The sequence below is a fragment of the Cydia splendana genome, chromosome 8 (assembly GCF_910591565.1).
Source record: "Cydia splendana chromosome 8, ilCydSple1.2, whole genome shotgun sequence".
In the NCBI taxonomy this organism is placed as follows: domain Eukaryota; kingdom Metazoa; phylum Arthropoda; class Insecta; order Lepidoptera; family Tortricidae; genus Cydia; species Cydia splendana.
The window spans coordinates 11,081,584-11,106,340 of NC_085967.1; the positions used below are offsets into that span (position 1 = coordinate 11,081,584).

Here is a 24,757-nt window from a genome sequence, read left to right on the forward strand (position 1 = left end):
TAATCTACTTCTTTTAAACAGGCGAATAGAAGCATTGCATTTCGATTACAACACGAAGACCAATTAGGCAATTATAAAATCAAACTGTTTAAATAGGTGCATGGATTTTGGTAGTTTTTGTGAGATAATAAATAATAATAAAATAAACCGCTCTAGTTGAGAAATCCAGAAAACCCAGCTTTAAAGTATTACAATTTAAGCTGATTATAAAAGTTATCCTCTTCCTTTCACGAGTTTTAAGTGAGTAGGCACTTAGGTCCGTCCGTCCTAAATGTGTACACAATTATCGCGCATTAAATTCAAAAAAATTAATCTTTTCAATAATAGACGTGGCTTATCACGACAAGACGATGAGAAATACGAATAGGTAAGCCTCCCTTGTCTCCAAATTGATATTGTGACCGATAATCTTGATTAACGTTGCAAAAACTAGATTGAAATCCTGTCGTGCTCGGGCAAACTGTTATTTTATCACGAGTATCGGAGCTCGGAGTTAATTAACAATAAACACTTTTTAATAGCTCTTCAATTTTCCTCTACTCGCTTATTTACATTCTCTTTTGTCAGTAAAAACCAAAAATACACGTTGGAGTATATTGATGAGCCTGGAGGCAGTGTCCTGTGTCTAGTTTATTTTTCAGTTTCTGAGTTCTTTCAAAGCGGAACTTCTCGCATCGTAGCTTTTTAGATGGCTTGTTTAGAGCTCAAAGAAGCATACATTTTATATAAACAACGCAGTGACGACATAAATTCTTAAACTTCACACAAAATACGTAAGTTCGACCTTTAGCAGGGATTCTGAATATTCTGATGCGGGATAAAAGTAATTGTTTAAAGTTAAACTGTGGGCGCAGCACGGTTCCATTTTTATCGTCTATCACTATGCGCGTCCCTTTCGCACTTACATACTTGTTAGAACGTGACAGGCATGGTGACAAGGGATAAAAATTAAAAACGCGACCGTGCTACGCCGCCTGTTCACGGAAATAATCTACAATGCTTCCGTGAAATATTTGACCTAATTCATTAGTCCCATTTTACTGATTTCTTCTCGGAATAGGTTAAATAGAAAACGGTAAAATTCTGATTAAAAGGACTGCCTTTCTTTTAATTGCAATAATATTATTACAATAAAGGCGGGACAAGTCTTAAAGTAGCGTATAAGAAATATAACGATTAAATAAAAGACCCTAAGGTTCATAAATATCGTCACTGTCTACCCAACCCGCGTACGGCATTTAAGTGCCTATCGAGGTGAAGCGAGCCTTCGTCATGGTTCAGAAAAGTTTTAAAATAAGTGCGGGTGCGCCTCCTTCTACGTAGATTCGGAAACCTAAAAAAAATCTTGGAAGCAGAATGTTCAGAAATTGCTAAATGTTCTGCAATTGTGTTATATTAAAGTATTAATGAGCTCAACCTGTAATAGCTATTTTAAATATGTACATATATAATACATAGTTATTTACGATACAAGTGCGAAAAATAGGAAATTCGCACTTGTATCGTAAATAACTATTAACTTTTTAAAATTACTATCACGATTTATAATATTTATTTTATTAGTCGTTGCAATTTTTATGCATAAAAGAAAATTCCTTTGTTACCGGATATTACATATAACATTTATTGTAATGTGCGAAATCTGGTTTCATTCTATTCGACTACGACAAAGGCTCAGTGAAATAATAGATTTTTACCAACCAGCTTGTAAAGACTATCTTTATTTTCCAAAAACAGAAGAGAAAGTTAAATTTTATCCACAAGAGTGTATGATTTTGTGTGTGTACGAGGGTTGCACTGAAAATGTCGGGAATAGAGAAAACTGTCGCATCTAGACGGTCAATCTTTATTTTAATACATACTTAAACTCAAACTGACCACGCATATAAATTTTCTTTTGAAAGTAATCATTCTGTAATGCACACGGCTCATAATCCCAAAGTCCTTTTTGTATGGCGATTTTGGGGCCTTAGTGGTTTTGTATGAAATTCGTGGAGTAGCCAACGGAATTGAAGTTTTTTTACATATATATATATATATAAAAGATTTTTTTACTGTTGTCATATGAATATTTAGGAATGTCGAAATCTGCCGATATGCAACTTTTTTGGCAGTCTTTTTAATTAACAGCACAAATGCGATTTTAATTTTTGACGTCGCTTTGGAATGACATGCTTCTTTAAGATCACCCATGGGATAAAATGAAAGTGACTTTCATATTTAATTTTAACTGCAAACGAGCGTACGATGAACTCTAGTTCATAAAAAAATAACAGAAGCCCATTGTAACTTTTATTTGTTCGCTGGGGGCATATTGAAAACCGTTTAAAAATATGATCCGAAAAATCACTTGGCCAAAAATTCAAATAATGTTCGACATACAATTTTCAAATTGCCAGTAATTCTTAAATACAAATGACAACCAAATGGAATATACCTTAAAAGTTTTATAAAGAGTTACATTTTTATAAATTATATGCCTGTTTCTATTATGTTATTTCTAAGTGTCCCATTCCCGAATATTTCAGTGCGACCCTCGTATAATTGTATTTTATATTCTAGGTAGGTTGTAAATATATTAGGCAGTTTTTTACATACATATGTATATTACCGAAAAATTCGAGGCAGTACAGAGTACATACAAACTTCTTTGCATTTTATGCGATCGTCCATACTATATAGGTGCAGTTTAAGGCCACAAGAAAGTCGTTCGCATGTAGGCCAGAAGCGCAGCGAAAGGTCATATGTTATTTACGTGTGAAATAACAAAGATAGACTGTTACGTATAGCCTTACCATCAATGGACCAATTCATATGCAAGTTGTTCTTTAGGTGACTGCGGTTCAGCGTGCACGAGGAGCCGTGCCTAGAATGTCAGCTAGCCCCGTAAGCGGCTTTCGGTGTATTAGTGCACTTAGTGGTAGGGGTACGCAAGGTATTTATTCGACGTGTAAGTGTTCGTGTCGACCGGTTGCAGTGTGCGGTCATACCATACTCTGTCGGTCGACGGCAAAAGTAGAATAAGCTTTAGCTATAGATACGTTGTATGGCACTGCAATTCCGCTAGCAAATTCACCTTTAATTAGTACTGGAGCGTGAATATTTTTGGGTAATATTTGGACATCTTACCAAGTATTTGTAACACATTAACGAGTATTTGAAAATTAAAATAAGTAAGGGAAGTATGTTGGACTGACTGGACTCTCAGTCCGACGTCCGATCAAATTCACGAATAAATAGTTAGGAGAGACCAGTTCCGAGTTGCAAAGCAATGCCACTCTTATGGTTGTATGTAAATATGTCGTAACATGTACCTAAAGTTTTATAAATTGCATATTTTAATTTGTTTATTAATAAAATAGCAATTTTTAAAGTTGTTTATCAGCTACGGATAAAATAGAATGTAAACATAATACCTTAGTATCCTTCTCTTCTCGCCCTCGATACTCTCTATAAAAATAAGTAACACTACTTCATCACATTGCTTTGAACAGCCGGGTCTCTTGCATGGCTTCTTTATAAAACGAACATGAAACCAGTGAGGTGAGGGTAAAGTAAAAGGCTTCCATATGCATTAGTTATAAGCAAGCTGCTCACAACAATACCCTTTTTGCATTTTATTATGGATATTTCAATTACGTTCGTTTAGCTGGGGATCTGATTTGATATTTAGAAATTGTGATACGTATTTTAACTACAGTACACTTACTGAACTCATTAAGTTCGTCGCTATAAGAGAGCGAACTGATAACAATCACACTTTTTGCTAGAGACATAATTAATCTATAGATAGATGATAACTCCATTAAGCAAGACAAAAAATATAAGATCATTAGTAACGCAATCTAGATACTTTATTATTCTTGTCTAGAGTTAGAAGTACTTATTATTTTATCTCAGTTTTATCGATTAAGTACTAGTTAATGTGTTTTGATAATGAGTGTACCTACAATAACTTTATTTATTGAGTACAATTTTTTTTATGATGTAGGAGGCATATGAACAGCCTAATCGCCTGATGATGGTATGCGAATACCGCCGCCGCCGCCTAACACCAGAGGGGTTGTAAGTGCGTTGCCGGTATTTAAGATGGGAGTACGCTCTTTTCTTGAGGGTTAATTTATTAAGTCTTGTTTTAATAAGAGCTTGAGACATGGCATATGGTCACTTCAATAAAAAGTTGTTACCTATATCACTTAGCGCCACTTGCACCATCCCACTAACCCGTGGTTAGCCGATTAGTAAACTGCCAAGCTTTGTTTTGCGGAATACATAGGATTACATAGAAAGTTGAACATGACAATTTTATGTCACAAGATTAACGATGTCAGCATGAGTAAGTATGATGGACGGGGTTATCCACGTGATATATATAGCAAACAAACACGGCGCGATTGAAACAAACAGACTCATCATCACGTTGTCACGTAAACAAGCGCAAGCAACATACCCGTACTGAACCGTCAAAAAACAATATCGGATCACCCTTCAATAATCCTGTCTCATTTGGCCAGCTGGCGGACCGAAACCGCGCCACACTAAACGGAAGCTAACGTCGCGTCGGATACGACACAATAAAGAAGCACAACCACTCACCCTGGCCGCGTATTCTCATACCAACTCAGCGCAGGACTGGAATGGAATCGAACCAGTCTAACTGTGATTTCGCGCACCTACTGTGTGTATTTGGAGTGTGTAAATTTCGTGCGCGTTCGGAGGTTAGCTACATACAGAGTGCTCGAGAGAAACCCTAAGGATTTACATTTCGAGACTAAAATATCTTAAGTTCACTGCCTTCCGCTTAGTTTCACAGACAATACGATCTATTTTAAAGTACTTCTAAAAAACTTGTGACGTTGTGACATCAAAGTAACAAAGTTCCTTGGCAAAAATTATCCTGTAGACCCTCAGGACTACTGACTCTCAGGAGCGTATGCTGGTTTGATTGAACGTTTGATTTGCCTGCGCCCTGTAAGCGGTTGTAATGACATCTACCCGGGTGATTTGACTGTGCACCTCGCTGGAAACATTTTGTTTGGAACGGCATCGGCAGCCCAGCTTTCTTTAATCGTAGTTTCGACCTTTTAGCAGGCTATTAATAAATAACCTGTAAAGAAGAATTCATTGTAGGTATAGTTCAGTTCATATCCTGAAAATACCAGCCCGACCCAAAAATGTCACTAATATTACAACATATTGTAATCCTATTACCTAGACAATACACTGAAAAAAATATGATCTATAGAACACACATTTCATTAAGATTAACTGCTATATACAATATCAACTAATGTACGTACGTAACGCACGAACAGTAAACTTTACTGCTTGATTCGATAGGCTTATGGAACTGTTTAAAGCATTAAACGTTAATACAATTTCAATTGTTTTAAACGATTTTTTTCTCAGTTTATTCAGTGTCCAACAAGCAAGGCAATTCTGGCAATTGATTACCTTTTACGTTTCTTATAAAATATTTAATAAACGATGGGAACGCTACAAGTTCTCTAACATCAATCTCGCAGTAAAGAAGCGTTTCCGTTACGTGACTCACACCTGTGGCACGTTGAATCGCCGACCACTAACATACTAAACAGATAGTTGCCTACAACGAATTTATTCTCTATCTCTCTGGAGCCTTTTCAGCTATCGTGAGCCTTTTTAACAGACTTCCAAAAGGGAATAAGAACGTAAAGATTTATTTACAAAAACATTTTCATTGTTTTTCATATTGTTACGTTAGATATCGTAACCTAAAAGTTAAATCTATAAATCGTTTCAGTAATATTGATGTATTTTTAATGGATTTCCAACTGGGAGAGTAGCCATTTAAGTAACTGTATAGATAGTAGTATGTAGTTAAATATCTTGAGTCTGTAGGTACAGTCAGCAGCAGAAGTTGCTAAGCGGTCGATGTGTTCAAAATTACCTTGACGCGCTCTTATTCTCTTAACAATAAAGTCGCGTCTAGATCATTTTGAACACTTCGTCCGCTTAGCAACTATTGCTGCTGACTGTACTTACTATAACAAGCTATGTACGTAGGTATTTCAAGTTTATTTACACTATCTTCGCTTAAGGTGGTTGAATTGCCTTTTGTAAGCATATGCAGCTTCCAGTATAATGCAATAATAAAATAACGTCAGCAAGGCATTTTTAATTATATTTACATATTAGAATTACATTGTACATATAAATAGGTTTCGGTAACTTTCTTAAGATATCAATCTTTAACAAATGACTTCCTTTTGTCTATCGTAGTTTATATTATGCTTAGGTACTGTTTGTTCTGTTTGGAAGATCAATAAACAATATCTGTACTTGTACCTATTGTAAAGTGATTCGGACTATTTGCTTTCTCAACGTGTAATGTCGGAATAATATAGAATTAATGTAAGTCTATTACTGTTACTATAAAATAAATGTTTATTTACTTAATAGTTCGTTTATACGATTATAATATAAAATTAACCATTAAGGTACGGTACCTATTTATTAGTTTTATGAAATGATTATGTGCGAGTATATTCGTATCCTATTCTATTTTTGCACACAGTTTTTAAATCCACTCCATTGTTTGCCTACAATGACACATCAGCCATTAGCATTGTTGCCCCAGCACCAACAATCCAGCCACGGCAACAATATAAAGCCGGCCTTGCATAAACGTCGAAAAAGTGATGAGCTACGCTAAGGCATAAATTGGCATCAATAGATAATTTTATTCATAGGTTGCAATTTCCTTTTATAATAGACGTAGGGTTTTCAATACGTCTGATTTTTATAATAAATAAACTATATGTTTTTCAAACCACTGTTCGGAAATGTGGCAAAAGATGGTCTAAAACCAAGCTGGAAAGTAGGCAATAGCTGTAGCACCTGAACCACCACTACTACAATGTTTAATTGTTATCATCATCTGTCATTGGTGACGGTGCAATGAGTATCATTTAAAACATAAAAAGACCTTTCCTTCAAAAATAAAATTAGGTTATTTATAGGACCAATTTCTTGTTTAAAAAAAAAAAGAAATGTCAAAACCATTCAGTTCATTTTTTTTTACAATTATCCATTCAGTTCACGCTTAAGGCGTTTTTTACTTTTGTAGCTGTTTGTGGTTTTTTTTAGCAAAAACGCTTCTAAGTTTAGAGTCGGTTTGAAGCAAATAACAGAAAAACGCCTCTTAAAAGTGATAAAAAAAAGTAAAAACGACTCGTCCATCTTTTAGCGGTTTTCCGTCCTCTCCTACAATGTACTATATTTATTTTAGATTAAGATTGTTATTTTGATATTTATTTTAAATGTGTAGGTACACACTGTCATTTTAACCATTTTCTATTTGTCTGAACCTGTCGGTCTTCATTCTTGTGTTAAAATACAAAAAGATACAAATAAAGACTACTGTTTGTTTCTGTCTACATTACCTGCAAACCCAGGTAGGCTGCAAAGGATTAGTAAAAATAATGCGAAAAGCTTTGAAATAATGAACGTGGGGAGCCCTCACAGACTAAAATAATTATTGCCGTATTGGGTAAAAAGGTTTTATACGTACAGTACACGCACGGCGTAATCTCATCTACTTATGGCATTATCTCAACCTTGCCTTAATATTAGGCTAATCTCTAGATTTTAGTTTAACAAACATTCTGACAGTACAGAAACTAAGACATCTGCGATAAATAGTACTCGCTGCCAAGGACCTAGTTTAATCCCCTGGGGAGTAGTCTCAGAGAAACATGGACACAAATCGCTATCTTTATGACTAACTTTGAAACTTACTGTCTTAAAGCTTAACAAATTCAGCTTTACCAGCTGCATATTGTAACTCTACCGTTGTCGGTAAATTACTCATTTTAATATCAAATTAGATGAAGTAAAATTGCATTTTAAATTTCATCTATCAACGTTTATTTAATGAACAAACATCTGCGTACCCGCTTGTTGTATAAATTAAACTTTGTAAACAACTGTTTCGCTGTACAAAAACTCAAACGAAACTGCCATCAAAGAATGGAAGCGATATACTTAATTGTTTAACTTAGATTTGAATTTAACTGGATTAATATAAATGCTACTGTATGTAATTGAATGAATACTTAAACGGTACAGTAAAGCATTGGTGTTCATGCAACATTCTTTTACCTAATGTTTTGATTTTATTATGTCTGATATTAACACTCCTTATTTGTAGACTCGTATAACTATAGCCTATCCGCTTTTCTAAGATCTAGCGCCATAGTAAATCTATGCTATAGTAAAGCTATGGCGAACTTGATCTTAGAAATCGGACAGGCTATACCTTGCCTTACTCCTTATTGTTATCCTAACAGCATCAAATTTATTATTAGATATTATTGGATGCTGGGTATTCCGACGCGTTCTGATTCTAAGTGTTCCGACGACAATTTAGTTGGTTCAAGGATTCATAAGATAACATCATAGTGCAGCGTAAAAAATCAATGTGTATTTGTCGATGAAACTGAACCACAAAAGAGCCGGCGATACCAATGTTTATTCAAGTTTAAAAGCGCTGCAGCAACCTGAAACGATGCAATATCTATTTATAGATCGCTATCGGATCTTTACTTGAGCTCGATAATTTGGATGTACCTATTTAGTAATTGTTGGGAAGGATGAGTACGTTGTAGGTTATTAATGTTTCTGATTTGGAGACTAATGAGACTTTCAGGTAGGTTCCGTACAATACAAATAATATTTCTGTGATTTGTACATTGGCATCAAAACCAAAATACATACCTACGCTTAGTGACCTAATTAATTGATAACTGAATGATGATGATGGTTACGCAGTAAAAAGATAAAGTTAACCATCTTATCTTATCAGAATTATCATGCCGTGTAAGTATATAAACTTAGCGTGCTTTAAGAAGTAATGCAAAAGTAATATGCGATCCGGGAGTTAAATAGTTCATAATTTCTAGCTACGAGCAACATTCAAAATTAGGTACAATATTCTCCGGTTTTGATTCCCTGTTGAAATAGCCGAGCTGCAGCTCATTAGATTCCGTGTTCCGTCGGTTGGATATTAAAACCAATTTTGCTCGTAATACGAATTGGGTATACCTGCTTACTTAATTATGAATACGCTTTGTTGGTAGTTGCATTTTGAATATCTTCCGCTTTGTTAATACAATAGCTTTATAAAATGGGTGTAACAGGATAATCGTTGAAAAATTGCCTCCAAAGCTTTTTTTTTAATCGTATGGCATATTTTTTACAAAATAGGCATAGATACAATTTTACAGTTTTATCGCGAAATAATAAAACGGGCCCAAAGGAATACAATTCTAAAAGTTTATAAGTCAACATTTAAACAGTTAAAGCTGATAGTTACTAACTATAGTCAAAAGATAAGAGTTTAAAACCTCCCTGGCAACGGGAATGCAGTTATTTTTTAGCCAACCTGTATAAAATTATGTCACAATGTGGTCGCAATATATTTTTTTAAACCTACTGTATTATTCGAAATTTCAGTCAATTTCACCTTAAAAGGGATGTTAGTACAACGGCAGTTCGTGATATGTATGAATTGTGAAATTGAACCCCTTAACTTACTACCTAATAAAGGCCTACCTTGAACTACTTAATAAAGGCGTGGAATTCTCGACTTTACAAAAGTAAATAGGTTGGCATGGCAGTTCGTGCAATAAGCCATACATTTTAGTTATAATAAAAATAGGTGCGAAAAATCAGGTTAAACGTAAAAATATCATGGTTTTATTATTGAAATTAGTTCTAACCGATGTAATTCGATACTGTAGGTACACGTGTTGAGCGTTGACTGCCGCTAACTGGGGCAGCTTTGCTGCAGTCAATCAAGAGCACGTAAAAAATAAACAAATTTTGCTTCTTACGTGTTAATAACATCATTTATTCACTTCCTCCTTTTTCAATTTTTATAAAAAACATCGTGCATCTTAAGCTGGGAGTTCATAATAAACTCGAAACTTTATTAACCCAATGCACTTAGGTGGTGTAAGTGGATAGCTTTCTCAGCACTTCGTTGTAATATGGCCTAAAATAACAGCTATGTTGGAACCAAGACATTAATATTAATATAAAGTAACTATAGGAAGAGATAAGAGTAGGTTATGTAGCTACTTTTGGGGTTTCAACAATAACATCGAATCGGATAAAAGGTATGTTAATCACACGTTATATTTCCCAGATGTATCGTATCGGAACGCCCGTAGCCTCAAAAGGAAGAAATAATGCTTAAATACTGTAAATACGCTCATTTTAACTACGTTACGACATACATGAAAGACTCCTTGTACGAACTTTTTTATAAATTAAGTACTTGGAAACTCCAATGAAGTTTACAAGATTTTATTGAAAATTAGAAGTTTTCGATTAAGTTCAAGAGTTAAGAAACATCAGTTTCAGATTGGGTCGCCCAATTTGACTCGGCCAGCGTTCGTCCAACCATAATTACCTACGAGGTGGCGTCAAATCAATGTTGATGAGCTTGCATTTTAAAATGCCTCAATACGACAAATGCAATTAATACGACAACGTCCACTGAAGGCACATTTACTGTTAAACAAAACGCACGAAAAATTACTGTAAAAAGGCATCTACATATTATCTACATACAATTCAGATGCATTTCATCCATTCAAATATTTTGTAATTATGAATAAATTGGTTCATCGTCCACGTGGTAACACAAATTTAAAAATCATTTTTTAAAGCTCATTGAGTCTCGCATTCATTTGCGCGCGGGTTAAACGTGCATGCTCATTATAAAAGTAATGCAAGCTTCGCCATACACTCACCCTTTGGATTGGATAATCCTTTATCTCTGTTTATCGGACGTAAAAGCAATAAAGGCTTGTAGTCTCTCCGTGTTCAGACGCATTATTGTATTTTATTTAACGCTTTATTGCATACAAATAATGGACAAAGGAGGGCAAAATCCGGCAATACAACCATTCTTTAGGTAAAACAGTGAGAAAATTCATAAGTGCTGTTTCGAAATAAAACAGTTGAAAGGTTTTGGACAAAGTCTCAATGCGCAACGGTTCCAACGCTACTAATGACTTGGCTAACACTGTACGGTTTCGGTTGCAAACAAAAGGATTAGCTAGATTTACAACGTGCCAAAATCTTAGCAATCCCTATGGAGTCGACCTTTTTCGATAGATAAGGGTCAATCTTTTAAGTCGCTCAAGCTCCCTATACATTACAATCAACAGCGTCTAATAGAGGCGATGCGATGAATAGGCCGGTGTCACAGTTCATTGAAAGAAAAATACACTACGATAAGAACTTGTGACTTCCTTCATCGCATTTCTCAGTTTGTCTTCGATTGTTTCCCGGTTGCCTCGTTTTGTTAACCTTGTTAGTTTTCACTTTGATACTAGGATGAGAGATAGAAATCGAATCATTGTTGAACCTTAATCACAACACAACATTCTCGTAACCATACCTAACTGTTGAATGTCTATTGTTGAGGAAATTCTCATGTTCAGTATTTTGTTTTTACCTTGTTTCGTTCATCGTTTCTCGATCGACGTGAACGTAAGTGTTGTTAAGTTTAATTATGTCTTTGTTTTCTATGAAATTAGCTAAAATACGTATTTCAAGTATCTAAACATACATGTGAACACTTTAAGTTAACAAAACTTGTAACAAGGCTACAAATCAGAAATAGCTACTGCTATTAGCAGCCTATTTGAAAATAGAAAACCGTTGTTCCCAAAATGACTCCGGCCGGCCACGATAAATGGTTTTGTGTCGTAACAAGTTCGGTGGGACCGACGGCCCGTGCTCCGATTGAAAGATAAAATCGGTCAGCGCATTAAACACGCCTCCTTGATATTCGACTGCGGGTCCGAATAGCATGACGTGTCCTAAGTGATCGTCTTTTTCACTTTCCGTCGTTACTGAGTCATCTCAAATGTATTTAGGACGTTTGCAACAACATCCCGTTTCATTGGTAATTAACGTTAATAAAGAAGTATGCGTTTCTCTTGTTGAGATCACATACCTATTTTGATATTGGATCGCTTGCATATTTGACTAGTAAAACTGTATGTTTCTCTATATTTGAGAAAGAATAATACAAATAGGCGTATACTTATATATCGCAATTTAAGAACAATGGCATGGAATTATTTTGTAAGTACTTCTGAGTTTTGGTGCGTGACTCGCTTACATTGAGGGGCATTTAAGAATCTAGTCACACGGCAGTGTGTCCGGCCAAAGCTTTATTTTTTCGAACGCAATTATCATGAAGTTCTACGCTGGGCTAATCTCTACCAATATTACTAGCAAAAAGCAGAGCTTTGTAAGGGCTCGCGGAATTTTTCTACCTATATAGTTATAATTACTAAGGTAGTTTTTAATAAGAGATTCATCTCAAAAAACCGGACAAGTGCGAGTCGGACTCGCCCGCCGAGGCCCGAGGGTCTCGTACAAATTTAACGTATTTATTAATTTATTTACAAAAAAAAAAGTTTTCAAATATTTTCCTAGTACTTGTAGTGACGATATTACTTGCCAAATTTCATAGTTCTAGAAATTCTAGATCAACGGGAATTACCATACTTAAGGGGGCCCACAGATTACCAGTTCGCCGGACGATATCAACCTGTCAGTTGTTCGGAGCTGTCAAATTTTGCGTTTTACTGACCGGCTGATATCGTCCGGCGAAGTCCGTCAGTGGGCCCCTTTAATTCCTTTGAGAGTTTCGAAATATATTTTTTTTGCGGCATAAACGGCCGTATCTTTTTTTCCGATCACTTACAACTCTTAGAAGTTTAAAATTTTCACAGCTTTTAGGACCTAAGTTATGCTTTTAATTTCAACTCGATACATCCACGCGTTCCCGAGATAAAAGGTCTTAGTAGACAGACGGACGGACAACAAAAGTGATCCTATAATGTTTCCGTATTTTTCCTTTTGAGGTACGGAACTCTAAAAATGATATGATATGATATAAGGGCTTCTATAAATAATTAATACCCCAAATCATTTTGTATTATATTATATCAAGAGTGTTTGTATTATATTATATCAATAAGTACTTATATTTAATAGTTTAACTCCGAGCAAGCCTTATAGTAAATGTCCGGAGCACCTATAGCTTCTTGACCGGTAGACATGAATATGGGCGTAGCGATGTGACAACCCCATCGCGTGCTGATGGACCAGTACAATCAGTCAACGCAGGGCAGCTTGTGGAGAGCTGTTGGGAAGAAACATTCCCACGGCTCCTGGGAAGTGGGAAGTTCTGCCACCCGATAGAAGGGTGGATAAAAAGGGCCCTCTGCCTCTGTCTTGCTTTAGCCGGTCGTCCAGAGTGGAAAGCGACATCGATTTTGACATTTGAAACGATAAGGCAGTAATATCGCGCTGCAATACTGCTGCCGACTGCGATATTAGTGCCGACTATATTACTGCAAATGTCAATAATACTGGCAGTGACATCGATTTTGTCTTTTGAAACAGTAAGGCAGTAATATCGCGCTGCAATACTGCTGCCGACTGCGATATTACTGTCGACTGCATTACTACCGCAAATGTCAAAAACCCTGGCAGCGACATCGATTTTGGCATTTGAAACAGTAAGGCAGTACTATCGCCCTGCAATACTGCTGCCAACAGCGATATTACTGCCGACTGCATTACTACCGCTAATATCAAAATTCCTGGCAGCGCCTGTCATTTGCGCGCTGCAATACTGCTACCGACTGCAATATTACTGCAGACTACATTACTGTCGCAAATGTCATAAACCCTGGCAGTGACATTGATTTTGTCTTTTGAAACAGTAAGGCAGTAATATCGCGCTGCAATACTGCTGCCGACTGCGACATTACTGCCGACTGCATTACTACCGCAAATGTCAAAAACCCTGGCAGCGACATCGATTTTGGCATTTGAAACAGTAAGGCAGTACTATCGCCCTGCAATACTGCTGCCAACAGCGATATTACTGCCGACTGCATTACTACCGCAAATATCAAAAATCCTGGCAGCGATATTGATTTCGACATTTGCGCGCTACAATACTGCTGCTGACTGCAATATTACTGCCGACTATATTATTGCCTCGAATGTCAAAAACCCTGGCAGCGAAATAGATTTTGGCATTTGAAACAGTAAGACAGTAATATCGCGCTGCAATACTGCTGCCGACTGCATTACTACCGCAAATGTCAAAAACCCTGGCAGCGACATCAACTTTGGCATTTGAAACATTATATAAGGCAGTACTATCGCGCTGCAATACTGCTGCCAACAGCAATATAACTGCCGACTGCATTACTACCGCAAATATCAAAAATCCTGGAAGAGATATCGATTTCGACATTTGCGCGCTACAATACTGCTGCTGACTGCAATATTACTGCCGACTACATTATTGCCTCGAATGTCAAAAACCCTGGCAGCGAAATCGATTTTGGCATTTGAAACAGTAAGACAGTAATATCGCGCTGCAATACTGCTGCCGACTGCGATATTACTGCCAACTGCATTACTGCCGCAATTTCGAAATCAATCACGTGTGATTTTAACCGCCATAGTAGTAAAAACGATTATCGATTTAATCAAAAAATATATAGTCACGTATTAAATTTCACCCATAATTAATTATGATTACCTACTAATAGGGTATTTGACTGTACTTAAGATAAATTATTTTACACCATGCAAGAAATAAAGCATCAGAAGATTAATAGAGAAAGGTAGATAGCAGTTATTTTTAGTCACAATTTCTATTTTAAAACCCGATAACAACTATAAAGAGTAGGTAATTTGCTTGTGACGTCACATGCTAATGTTTCATATAAATTCCATAGTAGCAAATCGTTTTGACAGTTCGAAAAAAGAAACTCATTTGACTAGTATAGGTAGTCAAATACCCAATTATATTGAGCCACAAAAACCCAGCGCATTTTAACGGAACAACCTTTAACCTTGTCACTACTAACGCCATCTGTTAGAAAAAGAAATAACTAACATTAGTCCAACAGATGGCGTTAGTAGTAATACACATTATTTACCCTTTTATTTATTTTTTATGTTTATATAATGATATTTTTATGCTTGATAACACATCTAGACATGAATATAAATTACTATGTTAAATCTCAAACCTAACAGTGCGATAGTTTTTCCGTAAAGTGTACCACAAGAATGCATAGATTGTCGAATAGTGATAGGGCTCGCTTCGCTCGCCCTAATAAATGCGAAAGTAACTCTGTCTGTCAGTCTGTAACCTCTTCCTTCATGCTTAAACCGCTGTACCGATTTATATGAAATTTGGTATAGAAATAAGTATTTTGAGTCGCGGGAAAGGACGTAGAATAATTTTATTTTCGGAAATCACATCATTCTAATCGAATCGAATACACTGAACTTGAAAACAGTTATTTAACTCTGTAATGAATATTCATTCACATATGTATTTATTTACAGAATGTAAGCGTTTTTATTGCTCTTGGGTACCTATATTTTAATGTAGATGTATGGCAGTTAATCGGGGCGTGTAATAAAAAAATGGCATACAATTTAAGCGAGGTAGCGAATTAGGTTGATATCTACAAGTTATTTCACTATACCAAGGTCAAACCAGCATTAACAAGTAGGTATGTCTATCGACAGTCATTACATTACATCTTACGTTTACGGCTCGCTTACCTTAGAGAGTCCTTTCATTTATTATTCAACTCGCTATCTAATCGGTTTTATACCTATCCTATTAAACCGATAATTCCTACAGCGCTTCCTGCCCTTCTTCATTCATTTTAATTACATTCATTTTAAACTTTTTTTATTAATAGACTAGCATTTACTTGCGAAGGAGATGATTTCCGAATCCTAAATGGCAATTCAGGTACTAAACTAAAATTGCATCCCCATCAGAACGCACGCAAGCAAACAGGCATTGTTAAAATTGTATTCCACTGTTCTTTAAATAAATCGTAAAATATTCACACAACCTTTTAGCGGTTGTGTGTGCAATTGTCCGTACACGTATTGGCGTCTTTGTCGACCAAAGGATGAAATAACATGAAATCATAATGTATTTTTTTATTGTTCTAGTACAAATGCAGCCACCACGATTTAGCATGCAGCCATCATCCTCAAATAGCATAGTCAGAGAAGGCACCACCAAAATATTGCAGTGTTCAGCACACGGTAAGAGAAATTAAAGTTTTCTCAGTTCCTCAACTAACGTAATTTGCTTAAAATTTTTCAAAATTTGAGGTGTGCTACTACATATTTAATTTGTAATCTTTGCGTAGTAGATTTACATTTGATTACGTGTTAGATTTGTATGTCTGACTACAATGTCTCATAACTTGACCTATATTACGATTGCGTGTTACAGGGATTCCTCAACCAGTATATAGATGGCTGAAGAACGGTATACCACTAGGAGAATATTCATCAGAGCTCTTTTACAAGATCCTCAATACCCAACGAGATGATGCAGGAGCGTATCAGTGCATCGCCAAAAACGACGTCGGCGCCATATTCAGCGAAAAAAACAATATTGTCGTTGCGTGTAAGCTTAACTAATTCTTATTAGTACCCATTTACTTAAGAACTCTTCGTGAGTTTGAGGAATAATAAAATAATGTATTAAAGAGTAATATAGATACTCCATTATACAAAGTAGTTGACTTGTGCTAAAGTAATGGGGAAACTTTCCGCATAGCTTTAAGTTAAAGTACCACGCTCTTAAAATAATACTCCACTTCTGACAGAATGTAGTAAAATGAAACCAGGCGCTCCTTGTGCTAATCGCGCTTATGAAATTAATTATCTTTAACTTGCAGATATGGGCGTATTCGGGAACATAGAACAGGATGTAGTAGTTGTCGAATCCGGCAGGGCTGCAATTCTTGATTTTCCTTATATTGAATCTGAACCACCTCCTTCAGTAGTATGGCAAGATCAAAATGGAGCTCTTCGTTACGATCAAAAATATGCTCTTACGCCACAACATCAACTCGTCATTCTATCAGCTTCTAGTGAAGACGAAAGGCCATACAGGTTGGTTTAACTACCGCTTTTGAATCACTCCGAAGTAACTAGTTATTATACTACGAAGTAGTTTTCTTCACACGCAACAGCAGTCGCTAGGTAATACAAAGTAGGTACCCATCTATTATCAACCCAGTAACAAACTATACGTAATATTTCAGAGTTCGAGCGATAAACACGCAACTAGGAAAAGTAGAGAACAGCCCTTACATCAAATTAACTGTATATGGTGACGACGATAAAGAAATACCACCAGAAATTATAATTAAACCACAAGACACCAAAATCACAAAAGGCCAAGAAATTGTAAACTTATATTGCATAGCTAATGCCAGGCCTCTGCACGAATTGGAAACACTTTGGTTTAAAGATGGCATTTTAATAGATCTGGCCGGCGTCACTTACGATTTACAAGACCAATGGAACAGAACATTGAGCTTAATTTCAGCTAATTTAAGTCATACAGGTCAATACACATGCCAGGCGAGATTAAAAACGGGAGGATTCGCAACCGTCACGGCTTCTGCCGCCGTCACTGTCATTGAGAAGCCGGTGTTTACGAGCACTTTAAAATCCGAAACGTTTGGTGAATTTGGTAGTACCATAGTATTAGAATGCAACGTGCAAGGAATTCCGTTGCCGGGCATTACCTGGTACAAAGATTCAAGAAAAATTTGGAGCGTCGGCGCAGAAACCGAAGAAACCGATAACTCTGATGTGGACGATGGGGGAAGACGCTATCGTGTCGAGGTAGATCGCTCCCTCGTCATCAGCGACCTAAAAATGGATGATATGGGTATCTTCCAGTGTATCGCCAGCAATGAAGCTGGCGAATCATCCATTTATACATGGTTAAAAATAAAAAGTAAGTTACTTTACCTACGATTATTTACAGTGTCTCATATGTAGACTAAACCACACTAACCATTGACTGTCGTACAGCTAAACAACATATTCGCGTACCGCGCAGTCAGATGAAGTTAATAAGAGTGAGGACTACAGATAAAAAGGCAAAAACGTTCAAATTCGATACTGGCAGTAAGATATTGATTGTAGTCATACCGCACATTCTTCAATGCAGCAATGATTTTTTTACAGCACATGTGTGAACGCTATTTTTTACAATTTTATCCTCGGTTACGGTGCAAGTGATAGTTATTTTACACTTGTTTCATTTTACGTTTAAAAAACTAAACGTTTCAGCTTTTGTAGGTAGTCAGTTTATCTGTTTTTTTTTTATTGCATGATAACACTAACCTTTTTTTATTCAGAACAATATATATTGTGTTGATTTTTAATTAATGTTTAAAACATTAAACTGAAATATAGATAACCTATTCTTCCTTTATATCCATATATTTACTCCTTTATTATTTTATGAAATTCAATACAATATTTAATATTAGTAGTCGCACAGGAAACAATAAGTAATTCATACTCCTTATTTTAAGCCTTGGCCATATTGTACATTACTCCACAATATTTATACTGGAATCTATTTTACATACTACTACATTTCTCTGTTTCATCAGTTTTTTAGAAGTTTTCATTCAATTTTACAATGTGCATGTTAGATCATAAGGTTTTCTTGTGATACCTACTAACTTTAACGAGCGTGAAGTAATTCGAGAGCGGGTTGTTTTAAAAATTAACGTTTTGTTATACCTTTTAGTTGTCCTGGGATGAAACTAAATTGTATGGAATAAGTAATGTTGGGTTAAAATATTAAACGTTATTTTTGTGTTATTGGTTAGCTATGGCATTAGTACCAATGGCGGGAAATAGATAATTGCCGGCCGATTGCAAAAAGGACCATAGGTCAATATTTCCGAGCATATTTAAAAAAAATTATAACTACTTAGTTGGGTATCAGCATAATTTTAACCAAATCGTTAAGTATAGAATAAACCAACCCGCTCTTCTAGTTGTATTGTAAACGTATGTATATGGCTAGCGTGTGTTTAACCCTAGTGCGTGTGGCTTGTAGCGTCCCCGCCAGTAATGCAGAGCCCGCCAGCCAACCTTACCGTGCTGGACGGCAAAGACGCCACCATCGCGTGCCGGGCCATCGGGGCGCCCACTCCCAACGTGACTTGGTACTTCAACGGTAAGTACTGCTTTATCAAACTGTTATTAACTTATTACTGCTAGAGCGAAGCTTATGATGTACACTGGCGTATTTACGTCATTGGTGTAAAAGAGATCGTTCAGTGGTAGGTGCGTTAACGTTTAATCCTTATTCGATAGAAGCTAAAGATACCTTAAAACGTCATTAAATGGTATTTCATTGGTGATAGTAATGTTACCATAACAAACAATAGTTACACCCGCGAAAGCATACCTAATAATGGTTATAAAGTAATGCAATATATATGTGTATATTTATGGTATGAAAGTCACTGGTGAACTCCTTATTTGATAGATAGAGATGTATCTAGAACTTCTACAACGATAGTATTGTTACTCACAGGTAAATATGACTCACCTGAGGTTTACTAATATGTGGCCGAAAATTATATGGCAAATTATCACTTCCCAAACTATTTTTCCCATAGTATAATTTGGCAAAACTATCAGATGGCAAACCAATGTTTCGCATATATAACATGTCGCAAATGATTATTTACAATATTATGGTATGGCAAAATATTTAGTTGGTCATGTTTCAAAATGTCTTTTATTGTTATGTCGAATGTATTGATAGGCATAAATTATTTTTCGCCTAATATTGTGAATAACCTACCTATCTCTGGGAGCACTTTCGTTTTTAAGGTCATAAAAAAATAACCCTAACGTACCTATCTCTGGGAGCAGTTTCGTTTTACGGGTCATAAAAAAAATAACCCTAACCTACCTATCTCTGGGAGCAGTTTCGTTTTACGGGTCATAAAAAAAATAACCCTAACCTACCTATCTCTGGGAGCAGTTTCGTTTTACGGGTCATAAAAAAAAATAACCATAACCTACCTATCTCTGGGAGCAGTTTCGTTTTACGGGTCATAAAAAAAAATAACCATAACCTACCTATCTCTGGGAGCAGTTTCGTTTTTAGGATCATAATAAAAAATTAACCCTAACCTACCTATCTCTGGGAGCAGTTTCGTTTTTAGGGTCATAAAAAAAATAACCCTAACCTACCTATATCTGGGAGCAGTTTCGTTTTACGGGTCATAAAAAAAAAATAACCCTAACCTACCTATCTCTGGGAGCAGTTTCGTTTTACGGCGCGAAATGCTAAATATAATTGTGATCAAATAAAAAGTAAGTAAGTATGCGAAGTTTCAATTTGGGCAAACGTTATTTAACAATAAATAGTTAGGTATAATAAAACATTTGCTTAGTGACTATTTTTCTAAATAAATCGTGGTAAAATGAACATCTGCTAAATAAAATTGTGATCAAATAAAAATTATGCTAAATAATAATATGCTAAGCATTGGTTTGCCAACTAAAAGTACTGCAATAAGTTGGTTGGGAAGTGAAATTAGGCGAAAAATATTTCGGCGAGATGGCAGTACACCCTCACCTGATAAAAACTAATTATTGCAGCGAAAACAAGCTCATCGAATTATAGGCAACATAGTTATATATTCCTAGATGTACCTATGTCATGTCTAAATACAATATAGGTATACGTGTATGGGACGTTAACCGTTATTAGACAGATAAGATAAAGATATATCAAGCGTTATACCTTGTTTTGTTCTTCGACTGTTACTTATGTTACTACCGTATCAAACTATTGTTATTGCCGCGAGCTTATTGGAGCTTAGGTATAAGTATCATGGCATGTTAATGTCAATGCTGTGAAATGTTTGAATACAGTTCATTAAGTGGTATGTTAACCTTCACTTGTCAGATTGAGGTTTCACTTGGCATTTATATGTTGTTGATTGCTTTAACTTAACACTTAATTAAAATATTCATAAAAGTAATTTCAAATTATCACTTGTACTTAGACAGAATGACAACGTTTATATTATTCGAAGTATAGTTTGCATAAAAAATCGCGATAACAGTTTAACTGTACACCGTAACATAAAGCTAACTAAATGTAATTATTAATGATTAAGCAAAAATTTAACAAATCTATTTTATTTTGCAACTATGTACTTACTTACTCAATTTATTTTTGCGTTACGGAAGACCTTTGTCGTTACAATCTTTTTTTACAAGTCATTCGGGCCGAATTTCGGCGTTATATCAGTGTCTTTGTGTTCATAAGTCATTCAATAAAACTCGTTGTAATGCAGACTACTCATTCGCTAAATATATAATGAGATGAGACCCTTAGACACCACAGAATATAGTCTACACCGTCGTAGCGCACATTGACATGAATTCATAATTCCAGACTCCCTGATTATAAATCTGTCAGCGAGATTGCAAGCGTTAGAGCACGGAGACCTGCTCATTACCAGCACAAGTACAGCCGACACCGGCAAATATACCTGCGTGCGCGCCAACGACGCGGGCAGCGTTTCCGGGGAAGCCTACTTAACTGTACTAGGTAATATATCATCTTGATTGCACTGAAACGTGGATAAATCGTCAGGTGTCAAGCAAAAGTCACTAATTACTAAAAAAAATTAAACATAAATCGACCTTCTTTTAGTACTAATATGGTTCACTATGGCTATGAACTTTTGGTGGTACAGTCAGCCAAGAAAGTGGTAGACCATTTTCTTGGCTGACCGTACTTAGTGACTTTTGCTTGTCACCCGACGAAATGGAATATCCAGAGATTGAGTTATTTTAGAAACAGAATATAGCTTTTGATCCCAAAAAATTGGGGTCTAAAATATGTTTCGGCTTTCCGATCGACTGCAAAAAATGTAAAAAGTTAAATCAAGAGTTCTAATAATAATCATTGTTGCAAAGCAACCAGATGCGCGTAACTGATTGGAAGTCTAGACGTTTTCCATTTACCTCTTAATCTAAGTTTCACTTAATCAAGGATTATTTGCATTGGCATGGTTAATTTTATACAAAGTGTACGTTTTGTTTCAGTGAGAACGCAGATTATTGCACCCCCTGTGGACACGCGCGTTTTGCTCGGCCACACGGCTACTTTACAGTGCAAGGTTTCAAATGACCCCAACGTGAAATACAATATCGACTGGTTCCATAATAATCAGTAAGTGTAATAATAATCAGTAGACTGTAGGGCGAATGATCTAATCTAAATGTTAATAAAAAATAATCACAGATCTTTTTACGCGCCTTGAAGTATTTACCCAGCTTAACTCTATGCGTGTTGTTAGCAATTAACGATTATGAATATTCATATTTAACTTTATCGTTCCTGTTATCTATTTACCGACAGAGATTTTTTTGTGTCCAGGCCTATGACAGCCGGTTCCCGGGTGTGGGTCGCGGCAGATGGCTCGCTGCAAGTGCAAGCCGTGCGCGCCAGTGACGCGGGCGAGTACTCGTGCGTCGTGACGTCACCCGGCGGGAACCACACGCGGAAAGCTGTGCTGTCCGTTATTGAACTACCCTTCGCCCCGACTAATGTCAGGGCCGTTAGATTAGATGCAACATCGCAAAGAGCTATTAATGTTTCGTGGACGCCGGGCTTTGATGGGAACTCGCCGATACAGAAGTTCATTGTGCAGAGGCGTGTTGTGCCGGAATTTGGTAAGTGACGTCATCTGACAGGAACGAAACGCAGTCCGTTAGGCATCGACTTGCTTTTCGCCTCGAAACAAAAATAACGGTCGGTTGTTTCAAACACGCTTTAAGTATGTTATTAATTTACAGGTCCTACTCCAGATCCTCTATTAAACTGGGTAACTGAACCGACAAACGTCTCGGCGAATCAACGATGGGTTCTCCTGACCAGCTTGAAAGCGGCTACTTCTTACCAATTCAGAGTTTCAGCTGTCAATACTGTGGGCGAAGGCCCCGCCTCCGACCCCACTGACGTTTTAACTTTACCACAAGAAGGTAACATTTTTATATCAAAAGTAATTGAAAATCATGAAACACTTGATGTTGACAAAGTTTTGGAATACGTGTTTCACTATTTAAGAAATCCGCTTTAGTCAACTAACACCGACTAATAAGCTAACAAGCAACATTTTTGAAACTAATTCTTATTAGCACTAGAATAAATAAATACAGGCGCACATTTACCTAATTTGGTCATTGGCATTAAAATGGCACTTCATATTAGAACAAAAATTTCCTCAAATTACTACAAAAGCTAATTTGACGAAGTTTATATTTACATCCCTACAATAAACTGTTCTCTTTGTGATCAAGCTGCCAGCGACCTTATATGCTGCCAAGGTATGCAGAAAGACTTGAAAAAGATATGTTTATAGGTTTAATATTGTGTATGTGATCTATGTATTCAGTTGGATTTAAAAGAAACACAGTTACTTTCGTGAATGCGTCCGTTTTCAGTTACTTAATTAAGTATACATTTAGGATCTAGCATTCGCATGATAAATTAAATTTCGCATTGTCATTGCATTACTTAGTTTACTTTTGCAAGCACGTTTAAAAAAATATTTCTCTTCGGTCTAACACTTACACTACCACTAATTTGCATGTTTATCTGATATGCATTACATTGTTTTGAATGAACTTTTTCCCATGAATTGTGCATTGTGGATCTGATAAGTACTGGGTTGAAACGTCCATCTATCTTAATTATATTTAGCCCAATTCTAAGCATGCAACTTTTAAAATTTCGTAGCACGTAGATTAAGCAAGTGTATGCATTACAGCTCCATCCGGCCCACCTATTGGTTTTATGGGCTCGGCTCGATCATCTTCTGAAATCATCACCCAATGGCAGCCGCCTCTAGAAGAACATCGCAATGGCCACATCCTTGGTTACGTCATCCGATACAGACTACGCGGCTACGACAACAGCCCCTGGACTAACCAAAACATCACCAATGAGGCCCAAAGAAACTACCTGATCCAAGACTTGATCACCTGGAAAGATTACAACGTACAAATAGCGGCTTACAACGATAAAGGTGTAGGTGTGTTCACTGATAGTTACACTATCAAAACAAAGGAAGGTGTGCCAGAAGCAGCTCCTGACAGTGTTCGCTGTGAAGCCTTCAACTCTACCTCCATCGCTGTTTGGTGGACTCCGCCAAATCCTCAAAAGATAAATGGAATTAACCAGGTACATTTGGACTTCATCAATTATACCTACTCTTTATATATGCTGTCCTTTTTAACGGACGCACAAGACATTTATTCACATATTGCATAATAAACATAACAGTGAAAACGAAATTAAATCATTTTTAAAATGTAATGAGAAACTGATATGATGTTTTTAAGCGCCATATCAATGGACGGAATCATTTCGCATCAATTTTAATCCATTTTCAGTTTATGTACATTCAATCGTTATTTTGATTGATGATGTTTTAACAAAGTTAATAATTAATGTGTATATATAAATAGGGCTACAAAATCCAAGCTTGGCGATGGGACGAACTTGAAGCAGATAATACCGAACAGAAGCTCGTTAGTGTTCCGCCAAATCTTTTGGATCCGCTGACCGAACAGACAGCCATTATTAGCGGACTTGAAAAATTCACGGACTACAACATATCAGTATTATGTTTCACTGAACCAGGGGATGGACCCCGCAGCGAGTATGTTCTGGTCAGAACCAATGAGGACAGTAAGTACTTTTGTAATTTATATTGCAAATGTAGGTGAGACGTTTTTCTTTTGTACCGACAATGACCTGACC

General features: G+C 36.4%; 1 protein-coding gene across 6 annotated transcripts in view; it reads left to right on the forward strand.

Annotated features, from left to right (window-relative positions):
• The window catches only part of LOC134792848 (protein sidekick), a 57,479-nt gene that overhangs the window by 19,923 nt on the left and 12,799 nt on the right, over nt 1-24,757 (forward strand). For 2 of the 6 annotated variants that reach the window (XM_063764254.1, XM_063764256.1), the window contains exons 2-14: nt 16,078-16,173; nt 16,367-16,543; nt 16,818-17,034; nt 17,187-17,890; nt 17,968-18,063; nt 19,013-19,132; nt 21,380-21,535; nt 22,036-22,162; nt 22,370-22,665; nt 22,789-22,974; nt 23,293-23,319; nt 23,763-24,175; nt 24,463-24,685. In XM_063764254.1, the coding sequence (XP_063620324.1) occupies nt 16,078-16,173; nt 16,367-16,543; nt 16,818-17,034; nt 17,187-17,890; nt 17,968-18,063; nt 19,013-19,132; nt 21,380-21,535; nt 22,036-22,162; nt 22,370-22,665; nt 22,789-22,974; nt 23,293-23,319; nt 23,763-24,175; nt 24,463-24,685 (2,838 nt within the window). The remainder of the gene's footprint in view (nt 1-16,077; nt 16,174-16,366; nt 16,544-16,817; nt 17,035-17,186; nt 17,891-17,967; nt 18,064-19,012; nt 19,133-21,379; nt 21,536-22,035; nt 22,163-22,369; nt 22,666-22,788; nt 22,975-23,292; nt 23,320-23,762; nt 24,176-24,462; nt 24,686-24,757) is intronic. The other 4 variants (XM_063764257.1, XM_063764258.1, XM_063764259.1 and 1 more) reach the window with 3 other exon arrangements.